At 33.0% G+C, this 13,850-nt stretch overlaps 1 protein-coding gene across 1 annotated transcript in view; it reads right to left on the minus strand.

Annotated features, from left to right (window-relative positions):
- Positions 1–7,072: 7,072 nt before the first annotated feature.
- Positions 7,073–13,850, minus strand: part of LOC149409400 (proton-coupled amino acid transporter 1) — a 79,303-nt gene continuing 72,525 nt past the window's right edge. Inside the window, exons 6-9 of the mRNA XM_089649740.1 lie at positions 12,498–12,770; positions 9,921–10,099; positions 8,947–9,119; positions 7,073–7,396 (exon numbers count right to left, since the gene is read on the minus strand). Of these exons, the coding sequence (XP_089505866.1) occupies positions 7,152–7,396; positions 8,947–9,119; positions 9,921–10,099; positions 12,498–12,770 (870 nt within the window). The 3' untranslated portion in view covers positions 7,073–7,151. The remainder of the gene's footprint in view (positions 7,397–8,946; positions 9,120–9,920; positions 10,100–12,497; positions 12,771–13,850) is intronic.

A 13,850-nucleotide genomic window follows, 5' to 3' on the forward strand; every position in this document is an offset into this window, starting at 1 on the left:
AAGCCTATAAGTTAACCTGTGAATTCACATACTGTCAATTTTCTAAAATATAATTATCATTCTAAAAAATTATCTTCCTATTTATTATGTTTCTTATGATGTCTTAATAGTGTTCCATTCTTTTTTGATGTTATCTTTATACCATAAAGCTGCTTTTGTAAAAATGCAAAATTAAAAAGAACAAAAAAAATGTTAATAAATAACTCTTGATTTCCAAAACGGAAGAAAAAATAGTACATTTATTTAAATTAACTTGATTTAAATTAAATTAATTACCTATTTGGCGCATGTGAATAGTTGTTTCTTGTGGTTACAGTTGAAACGAAGTGTAATTTCCATAATCTGTGGCTAAAAGCGCAGCAGTTAGGTAAATAATTACCAATTGTTTCAAACTTTATAAAAAAAAGCAAACAATCAATGGTTAAAATTTTGCAGAAGAAGTATATCACTGTCAGAAATAATAATATTACCAAAGTTACCCAAATGCGATGGGGGCGCTAGATTTTTTTCAACTAATTGGCCGATCATTGGTTGTGTTCAAGACACAAGAGTACGGGGTTTTACCATAAGGGGGTCAGGCATTAATAAAGTTTGAAAACCGCCACTCTAGTACATTCTTGCATTTGACAGATGGGTCAGTGTTGCCGCGATATTATTTTATCCATGGATATTTTTCGGATTGACAGTGTAAAAAATATTTTTCCCCATAATGATATTCTGAATGTCAAAGTTAACTTTGACCGATACGTTATATACAAAGCTATTATTATATAACCATAATATACGTCATCACTTGCGTAACATTCTCTCTGGCGTATAATAGGACTTTAGTTGAATTCTATAAAAAAAAACATGTTTTATTGTGAGGTACAAAATCTTTAAATATATATTTTTTTAAAATTTCTCTCAGTCATGAGTGATAACTGTAAATGTCAAAGTTAAGGTTAAACGCAACGCTACTCGCATACTCGTTGTATTCTACGTGTTCACAGATGGCGTTAATTAATTAATTTTGTTACGCAGTTCTTTTAGTGCCATAGACTCCCTGGCCATATGAAGTGCCATTTTCAGGCAATTTTACAAAATAAATATTATTTTCAAATTGAATACAAATAAGGAAAATACAAGTACATAACATAAAATACAGAAGTATCACACCCACCTTTTAAATTTTTTGCCCGCCCAAAAGATATGCATTCGTTTTTTAATTGACTATTTAATTTAACTAAGAAAATTTTCAAATTAACGATCTAACAGTGATGTAAGACAGCATTTCAAAAATATTTTGAAACTGAACATTTTTTATTAGAGCACTGTGTGGAATGGGAGACATCTATTGAAAAATAGGGAAACCATTTGCCGTGTAAAACCGTTATCTCAGTGATTAACGCAGTTACGAAGACGAGGGATTTTTTATAATAATATCTATTTTTTAAATATGCCACTTCAATTTTGCTACTTTTTTTGCCAAGCTCGGGGGTTTTACAAATTTACAAAATGTGGCCAAATAAACTACAGTATGTTGTTGCAGCGTCCCCGACATATACATACATACCTTCGGTTTATTGAAACTCTTCTTCACGATATTAATTTTATACATTGAAAAAAATTATGAAAATTGTTTAGTTATTTTTTATCTGCGGTCTTCAAAGGGTGGAAAGTTAAAAACTAAAACCTACACAAAAAAAAATTGACACAGGAGGCCAATTTGGTTAAGTGACTATCGGTAAGTATTGAAAGGGAAAAAATGGGCGTAGTGATCATAAACAATAACGATACGAATTAATAACGCCCTTCAATGTAGAATGAATGAATGAAAATTTGTTGTAAGGTTTTATAACCTTATGAGTATAAGAAGCCTTAGCCATCGATGTAATATTATTATGGTCGTATCCTCCACCCTATTTGAACTTTTTTCTTTTCTTTTGTGAACAGAAGAAACACACCATGTACTTAGATTGTATGAGAACCCTCAACATTTCATAATTTTATTTATTTATTTATTTTCACATATACGGCACAACATGTGCCATTCACATACTAAATTACAGAGAATAGTACAGCAACATAAGGAATGCAACAATATAAATCTAAGTATAATGGTATAATCAGTAAATAGTAGTAAGGTTAAAAGTATGAAAAAAGAGATATAAATAAAATATAAGTAGCAATCTGTAGTATAGTATTAAGTCAAAGTAAGAAATTATATGTAATAATATAGAATAAAGTAGTATAAGCAAGAATGAAGTGCTTATAAAATGTCTGAAAGGCAATAAGAGTTTGTAAAAAAAAAATTAAAAAAAATTAGAAAGGTATATACTATTAGAAAATGAAAAGAATAAAATAAATACTATTTTATAATATGAAAAGGAAACAAAAGTAATAAATGGGAGAATCACGTGTGTAATAATAATGTGCGACATTGCTTGACAGTCCGATAAAGTTTTACATAGTACCTACCTATGATGACTATGATATATAATGCACTGATATCAGCTTCTACCTATCGAGTACTAGTAGTTTTTAATCTGAAGTACATAATCATTATGATGGTATTACTTGACAATTTTTGTTTTATGCATCTTTTATATGATAATAATCATTATGATGGTATTACTTGACAATTTTTGTTTTATGCATCTTTTATATGATAATAGACAATCAGTATTACTTGACAATTTTTGTTTTATGCATCTTTTATATGATAATAGACAATCAGCGTGATCGATGTTGGAATATTCATTGCCTAACCTGTGCAAGCGATGGATTATTGAATTTTGTTCTGCGTTAGTTCCAGTATTGTTGCAATAATAAGGTGACTTGAGTCTAGTTGGTCTACAGGGAACATGGTAGTTTGTCAACGAAGTCAATTCAGGGGAGTCAAACCGGTGATTGATTATTTTAAATAAAAAAATTAGATCATTAAGTATTCTTCTATGTTTTAACGATAAGAGATGCATTAATTGTAATAATGAATCGTAATCAATGTCGTCAGAGGGAATTCCTAATATGAAGTTGATTGTTCTGAGAAATTTATGTTGGATTCTTTCAATGGAGTTTGCATGGTTTTTGTAGGAAGGGTTCCATATAGACGAATTATATTCTAATTGGCTTCTGACTAGAGTTGTATAAAGTAATTTTAATGTATGGATATTTTTGAAATCTTTAGATATTCTAGTAATGAAGCCCAACATTTTCATTGCTTTACTAGTAATGACATTTATGTGATTATTAAATGATAATTTACTATCGAAGATTATACCGAGGTCCCTAATTTCAGGTACAGATAGTAAAATGTGGTTGTTCAGTGTATAACTATATTTGATGGGGTTTTTTATTCTGAAAAAACTCATAATTTGACATTTTTTAATATTGAGTGTAAGTTTGTTAATGGAACACCACTCTGCAAATTTTTTGAAATTGGATTGTAGGGACAAACAGTCATTGATATTTTTAATGATTTTAAATATTTTCATATCATCAGCAAATAATAATATGTGAACATCAGAGAAAATAGAAGTGACATCGTTTATAAACAAAATAAATAATATTGGTCCTAAGTGTGAACCCTGAGGCACACCGCTAGTGGCTTCGAATTCGTAAGACAAGTGTTCTTTGATGCATACAGTCAGTATACGTTTTGATAAGTAATCCTTAATCCAGTGTAATAGCTTACCACTTATTCCAAGATTTGACAATTTATTTATAAGGATTTTATGACAAACCTTGTCGAACGCTTTACTAAAATCCGTATAAATTGAGTCGACTTGTTGTCTGTTAGCGAGAGCACATGAGATAAAGTTTTCGTATAGTGTAAGATTAGTTAGAGTAGATCGGCCAGAGACAAAACCGTGTTGAAATGAAGAAATATTAAATTTTACACAAAAACATATTTTATGAAGAATTAACTTTTCAAAAACTTTCGGTATCGACGATTGTATGCATATCGGTCTGTAATTTTCAACAAAAGACTTGTCTCCGCTTTTAAATATTGGAGTAAGAAAGCTGTTTTTCCATATTTGCGGGAACTTACCCGATGAAAGTGATTGTTTAAAGAGTAGGTATAGTGGGTAAGAAACGCTACCTGCACAGTTTTTAAGGAATATGGGGGGAATTTTATCTGGTCCTGAGCAACATTTAGGTTCCAGTAGTTTAATACAAGCCGCTATGTCTTTAATTTCAATATGAATCTGGGATAATTCTAAATTTATATCTGACTCGAAGTTTGGAATTGGTTCGTTAGGTATATCTGCTTCATACACATCTTTAAAAAAATCTGCAAACAAATTGACAATTTCATTAATTTTACAGGAAGTTTTCTGTTTATGGTGCATTGTTTCAGGTATTCCAAGATTATTGTTATTTAGTGATTTATAATACTTAAAAAAATGTTTTACATTATTTCCAATTGAACGTTCAACATTATTAATATAATTCTTGTAACAAATGTTCGATAGTTTATTGAAATTTTTTCGTAGCATGCTGAAATTTGAATAATCAGAAATGTTTTTAGTATCTTTGTAAATTTTATGTGCTATCTTCTTTTCAATTACTAGGTTAATGAGGTCATTGTTGAACCAGCTAGGGAAATTAGAGGATGATTTAAAGCTGATTGGGACAAAAGTTTCAATGGCTTTATACAAGTGGTTATAAAAGGCTTAAATATTTCCATCGAGGTCACCTCCCTCTAGTATAGACCAGTCAACGTTATATAGATAATCACGTATTGTGGCATAATTGGCTTTATTAAAGTTTGGATACTGGGTCTTAGTTTCAAGTTGGTATTTCATAGGGCTACATAATATAACAATGTCTAAAGGTGGGTGATGGGAGTCGGGTGCAAGAATCAAATCCAGTGACTCATCAACCTTAGTGGCCCTGTCGGTACAAAAAACAAGATCTAGTAATCTGTTATTGACATTATTTACATTGTTTAATTGATTTAGGTTAAGGAAATCACATAAATTGACAATTTCTTTTTCTGTTTCGGATAAGGTTGAGTTTTGAGAATCAGTAGAATTATCGCAGGTGCCCCAGCGGATTTTGGGTAAATTGTAATCGCCGATGATAGTGATTTTACTATTTGGAAATTTGTACGACAATTGCTCTATATCCTCAAAATGACTTTTGTATACACTTATATCCGACGATGGCGGAATGTAAACACTACCAATGATATATTTTTGGTTTTTACCGTTTAATAAGATGTAAACTTGTTCCACATTACAGTTTTTAGTTTTCAGAAGTTTTGAGCAATGCACCTTGTTGACGGCTATCATGACGCCGCCGCCTCTAGACTTAGAGCTGGTATGTTGACTTCTGTCAGCCCGGTAAACGTGATGGTGGGGAAGTCCAAGCTCAGCTGTGTTGATAGATGGTTCTAGCCAGGTTTCTGTTAGTATGATTATGTCGTGGTGCAGAGTCGGGGCATGTATTTTGAAGTCCTTTAGTTTTTTTTTTATTCCTCTGACGTTTTGGTAGTAGCATTTCAGTTGGTAATTATTGTGTCGTTTTTTGGAAGAGTTGCAACAATGGTAGGTTCAGAGTTAATGTATGTGGTGAGTGAGGTTTAGTTCGCCATTTTCTTGCCGGGACAGCAACTCTCTTCTTAGTTCAATTAAGTGATTCCGCTGGAGAACAGTTAGATCGTTACCAGCTTTGATGCCGTTTTTTGATTTTATGCTGTTACGTAACACAGTTTTTGGTGTGATGTTATCATTAAATTCCAGTTTGATTGGTCTGCTTTTGTTAGGAGTTTTTTTGGCACCCAGTCGGTACATTTTTACATGAAGTAGATCGAGAGATGGGTCAATATTTTTAATGGCAGAAAAAACTTTATCTGTGTCTTCGGCAATGCTTATGACTTTTTCTTCTGACGTGCTCTCCGGCACGTTATATAAGATAATGTTTTTAGATCGATTAGCTCTCTCTTCCATTTCGGTTACTATTTCACACATATTTGTTTCGATCGGCTGACGGTTCGTAGTTTGCGCCATGAGATGCATATTATGTTTAAGTGAATTTAATTCACCTTGCATCACTCCAAATCGACAACCAATTCACCAATAGTACCCATAAGTTCAGTAGTTTTTGGAATAATTTTAAGAATGTTTTCTTTTGTAAATTTGTTATTAGGATCATTAACGATCGAAATTAATCCACTAATTATTGAGTTAACTTTGGTGATGTAGTTAGAAGCTTTATCACATAGAGCCATTTTTTATTATTATTTTTTTATTGATTATTGTACGAATAAATATATATTTTTAATTGCGACAAAACAGTTATAAACCCCTAACTTATTGGCAAGGCTCGTGCGAGCTGCCGCGGCGGGGAATGACGGGCGGGTGACGGGTACGGGGGGGTTTTAACAGTTGTCACTAGAAACTAATTTGTAAAACACAATTTCCAGACTTTGCGGGCACTATATACGTTTTTGATAACTCGGCTACTTTACACCAGTTTTAATTAGATATTACACCGTGAATTATCCTGATTTTGTAACTTTTTGTTTGTTTATAGGTGATTTTGTTGGGACGAATTTAAATGCGTGTACACTCTCTATATGTTGTTGTTGTAATGTTGTTGTAATAAGTCAGAAGTCAAGTGGAATATAATTCACCTATTTGGTACCTTTTTTATAAGTTCACTCAACAATATAGAAAGAGTTCAGTACAAATTTCTTAGGTACGTAAATTTTAAGCTCAAAATTCTAATTGGAAATATTAATTATGTCAGTTTGATGAATCGATTGCATCTAATAACCCTCTCTGTTAGGAGAATTATTTCAGACCCGGTTGTGTTACACGGAGTAATTAACAACTTAATTGACAGTCCTGCCATCGTTGCCACTGTTAAATTTTATCATTTACCCGGCTCTACCGCCATTAATCGTTTTTTTTAATCTACGTGGACATAACAGTTAACTGTTAACCGGACAGATCAGACCTTTTTGAAAAGTGATTTAACCCTGTAAAGTGTTGAAAACTGGATTAAGTTTGGTTTTTAGGCTATTTTATCACATTTAATTAAATAACATCACTTTTCAAAAGTAATTTTATTTGTCATGGAACAAAAAAACAATGACTAAATTTTATTAAAAATGTAATTTATTTTACAACTTAACTAGATTATGAAAAACTTTAATTATTCTATGATGCAAATTCGTTAACGATCGCGCGCACGCTCTCGTACGTTCCCGTGGCGAAGCCGAGCAGGCCAATGATGAGGATTAGGGAATTCTTGATGATGACAGTAACGGGCACCCCCTCGGCGTCCTGGCTCCGCGAGATCATCTCAATCACTGGGGGAAAGAGCAGCGCCAGGGCCGTACTGCTAATGGCCCCTACCAGGGATATGAACAGACCCAGGTTAGGGATTGCTTCGGCGAAGATAACTGAAAATTAATTATTGCTTTTAATGTAGATAGTATCGATAAAATTTATCTTAATTTGAGTGTGTAGATTTTTTTTTGCTAGGCTGAATTTTTTGATTTTTTTTCTCTTTGTTTTTACGGCCCCTGAGAGTAGATTATAGATGAATAGCTACGAATGTTATATTGTATAAATATGCTGAAGTATCATGCTCGAGTGAAGAAGCAGGAAAACTTGCCGGTTTTTTTCCGGCGGCAATTGGCAGGTTAGGTTATGACACTTCGGCGGCTCCGTAGTAAGCGTACAAAAAAGGTTTTAAAGAGAGTTTTGTAAATGAATAAAAAAAACGATAATAATTAAGAGGAAGCTACAAGACAAAAATGTGTATATTCTTGGTATACTTTATATTGTAGGTAATAGGCATTAAAATCGCCTAAAAACGGAGTCTAGAAACGTTCGATTTCAAGCAAAAAACTGGTTTTTAATTATTTTGTAAATAATTTTATAAGAAAGCATAAAAGTGAATCAAGTGAAACTGTCACAGATAATCTTAGCTATAATACTGTATTTTTTTAAAGTTATTTCCTTTACGCGTTCATACATTTCTTGAGAATTTCGTTTTTTTTGTGGTTTACATTTATATTTTTTATTGAGTAATTAATTTTTTTATTTGTATTCTACTCAAACGAAACGATAGGAAAACCTTTAATTTATCTAGAGCATATTTTTTGGTATTCGTAATGTATACCAATTCGTTATAAAGTTTAATCAAAATAGTGATTTAGCATTAAGCTTCGCCGCGAAAATGGTGAAAATATTGAATTAAACCCTACTTGTTTCAAATAGAGCAAAAGTCTCTCTTATTTCTGTCGAGGGAATTCATTGTAACTACCGTTTCGACTTTACAAATGTATAGATATTATCTTAAAAAATAAAAAACATTCTCTAGGAACTTAAAAATTAGTATTACAAATATGTTATAAATTATTAGAAATTTAGAATTCAGGAGTCTTTGGACGAATGGTTTGGGGAAAAGTTTTGAGTTTTGTAATTCTAGTGTACCTGTCAATTGGGTGAATTTTAAAAGTAGAAATACTGTTATTTGCTTCACTTTATTGTGCCTTGTATTCCTCGGATATCCTCGACTTCTTCAATCATTCGCTTTCAAGTCATACATTGTCCTCGCACCTCTTTATTCGTTCATCACGTACGCCCCACAAATAATTATTTGATTCCTGTCTTTTCTACCATTCACTTCATGTAATATTATGAAATCCACATCTTTACTGTTAAAAAAACTACATTATGTGGACTTCATTCAACACTATTTAGGTTATAAATCAATTTTAATGGAAACCATTTAAAAAGGTGATTGCAAAAAATTTGTTGCAAGATGATATTGTTAATTCTGAAAAAAATGAGATCGACAAATATGACCGAAATATCAAATATCAGACCAAATATGGTCGAATGGTTTAAAATGCCTGACCCGGTAAGACAAAAGATCCTGGGTTCGATTCCTAGTTCTTTCAAAATAAATTAAAAAGCATTTCATAAACATATAAATACTTACAAGTAACAAATACTAAGGCCACTCGCAGAGAAAGTTCTAATGTTTTTGGGGACTCGAATGGGCCATATTTTTCCTTAATTTCCGGCCAGATAATGTCAACTGGCACGTAGAACTGAATCGGGTATGTAAATATTATGCCTACTGCCAGAATTCCCTGCACGACTAAACTCCATCTGAAAAAAAACAATATATATTTTTTAAATAATATCCGACAAAAATGGTTTTTTTTACATGGATAGAAATTTATTACTTTAAATCAAAACGATTGCCAGCACATAAAAATGCCATTACAAGACAAATAAATAAGACACAACTGAAAAAAATATTTAAATATTGAAGACAATATTAGTGATTTCTAAACGAAAATCTGAAACAGAAAAATCAGAAAATGAAACGGTCACATCTGGGACTCGAATCCAGGACCCTTGTCTTTCCGGGACAGTGCTCTACCGACTGAGCTAATGGGACCCTATTCCTCTCGGTCACTTTTAACTGTATCATACTTCGAATAAGAACTACTAACATTGTCTTCATTTTTTCACCGCACATTTTTACTGGCAACTATCTTTATTTATGACCGTTTCCTTTTCTGATTTTTCTGTTTCAGATTTTCGTTTAGAAATCACTAATATTGTCTTCAATATTTAAATATTACAATTTGAGGTTTTACTCAATAAAGTTATTCCGAAAAATAAAAATGAAAAAAATATTTTTATGACAAGGCCTTCGAAGGAAAAATCTCACCGAAAGAGCGCAAGATAGGGACGCCAGACTACAGACTCCAAAACGATGTTCCCAATATACCCAACCCCCTCGTTTGGCAAAAACTACTGAGCCAAAATTAGGGGCACAGGTACCTACACATTTCACTAGACTAAAGAAAAGGAATCCGCTATCTGAATGCCGTTCTACGGTGAAAATAAGAGACGATGATAATGAAAATGAGAAAAAAAACCTCAACCATAAATACTTACACGTTGTCAGGAGGTAAGTTGAGAGTAAGACTACCCTGGACTTCGTCTCCCCACTGCAAGTATCCCAGGAATCCCACAGCAATTAGCAGAGCAGTTACAACCACCATCCCAAGGTTCAGTACCCCGAAGGCTCCTTGGAACTTCTTTGGTTCTTTCATCTCGTTTTTTAAGGGCAACACCTGAAACATAGATTAGCTTTTTTAATTTCAATATTGGGGAACTATTTTTTATAGTAATAATCATGAAATAAAGAAGAAAACTAGAGAAGCCCACCATTCTGTCTCACTCACTACACTTGCCTAACGTAGTAGATCTCCATCCCATTTGAATTTCGTAATCAGGCAAATATTGGATAACGAAACACGTCCGTAAGGCATTTCTCGTGTTCTCTTTATTATGTGTTAAGAATAGACCAAATAAACCAATGAAATTATCAAAGTTGACCGGGAATTTTGGTGTCTCATTGCCTCTAATTGTTTCATTATATGTGTGGTCCATAAGCTTATAAGAAGCTAGTGTGCAAAATTAACTAATCAGTTATTAATAAATTACATTTAAAAAACTATTTTCTTGCTCCATCTTTATTATTTTTTAATAATAAATTAATGTTTACAAGACAAGGCTTTTTATGCATAGCACAAAAGATAACAAATTATCATAATCAATAATTAATCGCCGACGGGAATTGAACCCCCACCTTCAGATGTCCGGTCAGGTCCAAGAAAGTCATACAAATACCATATTAGATCGACTCATAGATACATACAATATTCAAATCCAAAGTTGAATCGACTTCAAATTTCATTGTATGAAATAATATACCATAGAATAGTAAGGTGGGAACACAGCACAAGCGATGATTCTCGAACTATTCTGATAAAATAATTGTTTAACAATTTTAACATATTATGTAGTTTTATTTAATAGTTATTAAATATTATTCTTTCTGATTGAAACTTATTATAATATGGTTATATAAAGGGCGTCTTCACTTATTTTAACGGGTAAACTAATAATTCATGCTGACAAAGGCTCAGCAAAATGTAATTGCCTTGACCTAGAAATTTCGGTAGCCAAACAACTCAGGACGGTGGCAAATCAACATACTCTTGAAAAGTTATATGAAGTCATGTAAAGTGATTACAAAAAACTAGGTAATATAGGTGACTTTATACTTTATATCTTTTTTCAAAAGTGTATTGAATTGCAACTGTCGTGAGGTGTCATGGAAGCGAACTTTCATATCTCATCATTCAAAAGTTGTCGCTGTATCAGAAAACAGATTTCCGTTTTATAGATACGATTTGTTTACAATTAATTGTTAATATTTCAAATATAATATAAACTTTAAAAAAAAATACTGTTCAACGATATCTAGGATAAGTTTTCTGATCTGCAAAATAATGTCGTAAAATCTGTATTCACTCATAAAAATGCAGACGATGATCACATTAAACAAGTGCTCATTCATTTTATGTGAACATAATCTTTAATTCAGGTTCATTTGAATAAAAACCGTACTGTCATTTCCATTCTGTGTCAGAAGCTCCCAACTACGTCGATTTATTTATTACCACTCACTAGTATTCTGCGTTTACGTACAATAGTTTTTTTTTTTAATTCCGCACAAGAGTCTTAACTGCTTAATAGTATGGGTTGGTGGAGAGGAGGTAGGGAAGGTGCCTGGCAATTCAGATCTTTACACGCAAACAATAAACGTAAAACACCAAAATTTTAAATTAGTTTCCGAAAAATTTATAAATATAAAAAAATCTATGATTCTCGCGAGGTGGAATAATAATTAATTGTGGTTCGTAATAATTGTAACAAAAACATTTATATGTAATTTATACCACAGGGTTTTCCAATAAGAGGTGTTATTTTGAATATCCCCCTATTTCGGTGGATGTTACTTTTGAAGCTGTAATTTTTTGACATTTGACAAGTAGAAACTACGTCATTAATAAAAATGGAACGATACACGCTTCAACAACACATTGAAATTATTAAAATTCACTTGAGTGAATCAAATGCAAATCATCTTGAGTGATGAGGCCCATTTCCACCTCGGTGGCTTCGTCAACAAGCAAAATTGTCGCATCTGGGGCTCGGAAAACCCAAGAGTTATTGTTGAAAAGCTTCTCTATCCTCAACGTGTGACTATTTAGTGCGGTTTATGGTCCGGCGGAGTTATTGGACCTTACTTTTATCGAAAATGAGGGTGGAGCAACAGTTACGGTGAATGGATAGCGCTATCGAGAGATGATTAATGATTTTTCATGGCCGAAATTGATCTGGACCACGTTTACTTTTAACAAGACGCTACGTGCCACACAAGCAACGAAACCATTGATCTTTTACGATTGAATATCAAAATAACACCTCTTATTGGAAAACCCTGTATAACTCCCAAGCACAGCGCTTCAGCCAGTACCTACTAGTTGAAATAATTTAAAATCACTGCAAACATAATGCACGGATGAAATGTAATAAGTACTTTTTCTTAAAATAAAAAAATAAAATTTTAAAATAAAAAAATAAAACCCAGAAAACATAAAATATGTGCATAATTCTTACCAGTCCGATTCCTTCGAATGCGTAGATTGTAGTTCCAAAATAGAGTGGAATCGAGCTCAGGTTTCCGATATATTTTCTGGTACTAAGGGCCGGCAGGTCCTGGGACGCGAAGTAGATGGTAATGGTGACTCCGGCGGCCATGAGCAGGTTGGCCACGGCAGACAGCGGAGCCAGGTACTTCAGGTTCCGCACGAGGCAGGACAGCAGGATTGGCACCAGCACAATGGCCATGTATATGTGGATGTCCATGTACAGGTCGTAGTGGTCGAATAACTAACGGAACATGATCATATTAATCTAAATCAGCGACAAAATTCCCACAAACATTGAAACAAATGTTTGTGAAAACATGAAACAACGAGGCAAAACAAAGAAGCTGTGGTTACGAGCCAATGTTTTTGTTTTTGTCCGTCGTTTAAAAAACAGGGGTTGTGAGGGTTTCAGGAATATCGTGTTCATTTCATTAAAGCCATGAATCTAAGATGGTTCAGGTCTCTTAGGCTTTAAAATATTTTGAGTATTAGCGATTTAATCCAATATTTTCTTGAAAAAAAAGAGTTTAATACGGACCATACTTTTTATTCGTGTTCAATTAACAATTCCTTAGACCATTACTTGCAAAAAGTTTTACTTTTAGTTTTTTTTAATTAAAAAAATATATATTAATTAATTAACAATATGTTTCGTGTAACCTTAACAGAGTACTACATACTGTAAAGCCGCGTCACTAGCGATCGTTTCCACAACATTATTTCAAATATTACGACTAAAATTTCCTCAAACACTCAAAAAGGAGGCATTTTTGTTCGAAAACTCAATGTTCGTGTTTTCCGTGGCCGATGGAAAACATTCTCCGCGCATTCAAAACGGGAAGGCGGTGCGGTCTGTCACGAAGCGTAAGTCGTACGAGTTTTTTAGGTTATGTGCAGTGAGCGAGCATAATAATTACGAGTTTAATGAATTATGTCGTAATGGATGATCGTTTCTATCATTAACTCACCTTTAAATAGGTATTGTAAGTCAATTGTAGAGAACCCAATAAACGTGCGAAACAATTTTTGACAGATGCTGTTTCGAAATTCTCAAATAATACATCAGGCTTGTATATGAATCCCCAGATGTGAAAAATCGTAATATGACACCATGGCCTCTGTTTTCTTTGACGGCCTCTTGGTCGAGGGGTAAGACTTTCGACTAGCAAGTCGGAGGTCGCGGGTTTAAATCCCGACGTGCGCATGTAGTTTTTAATTGATTAATTTGTGTTCATTTAAAATAATATATGGTATATTTTCGGCACGCTACAAAATCATCTTTCTCTGCCTAAAAACTACCTTAAAACGTATTTTTCTTTTC

The sequence above is a fragment of the Hesperophylax consimilis genome, chromosome 31 (assembly GCF_061612785.1).
Source record: "Hesperophylax consimilis isolate HC1 chromosome 31, BYU_Hcon_1.0, whole genome shotgun sequence".
Taxonomy (NCBI): Eukaryota; Metazoa; Arthropoda; class Insecta; order Trichoptera; family Limnephilidae; genus Hesperophylax; species Hesperophylax consimilis.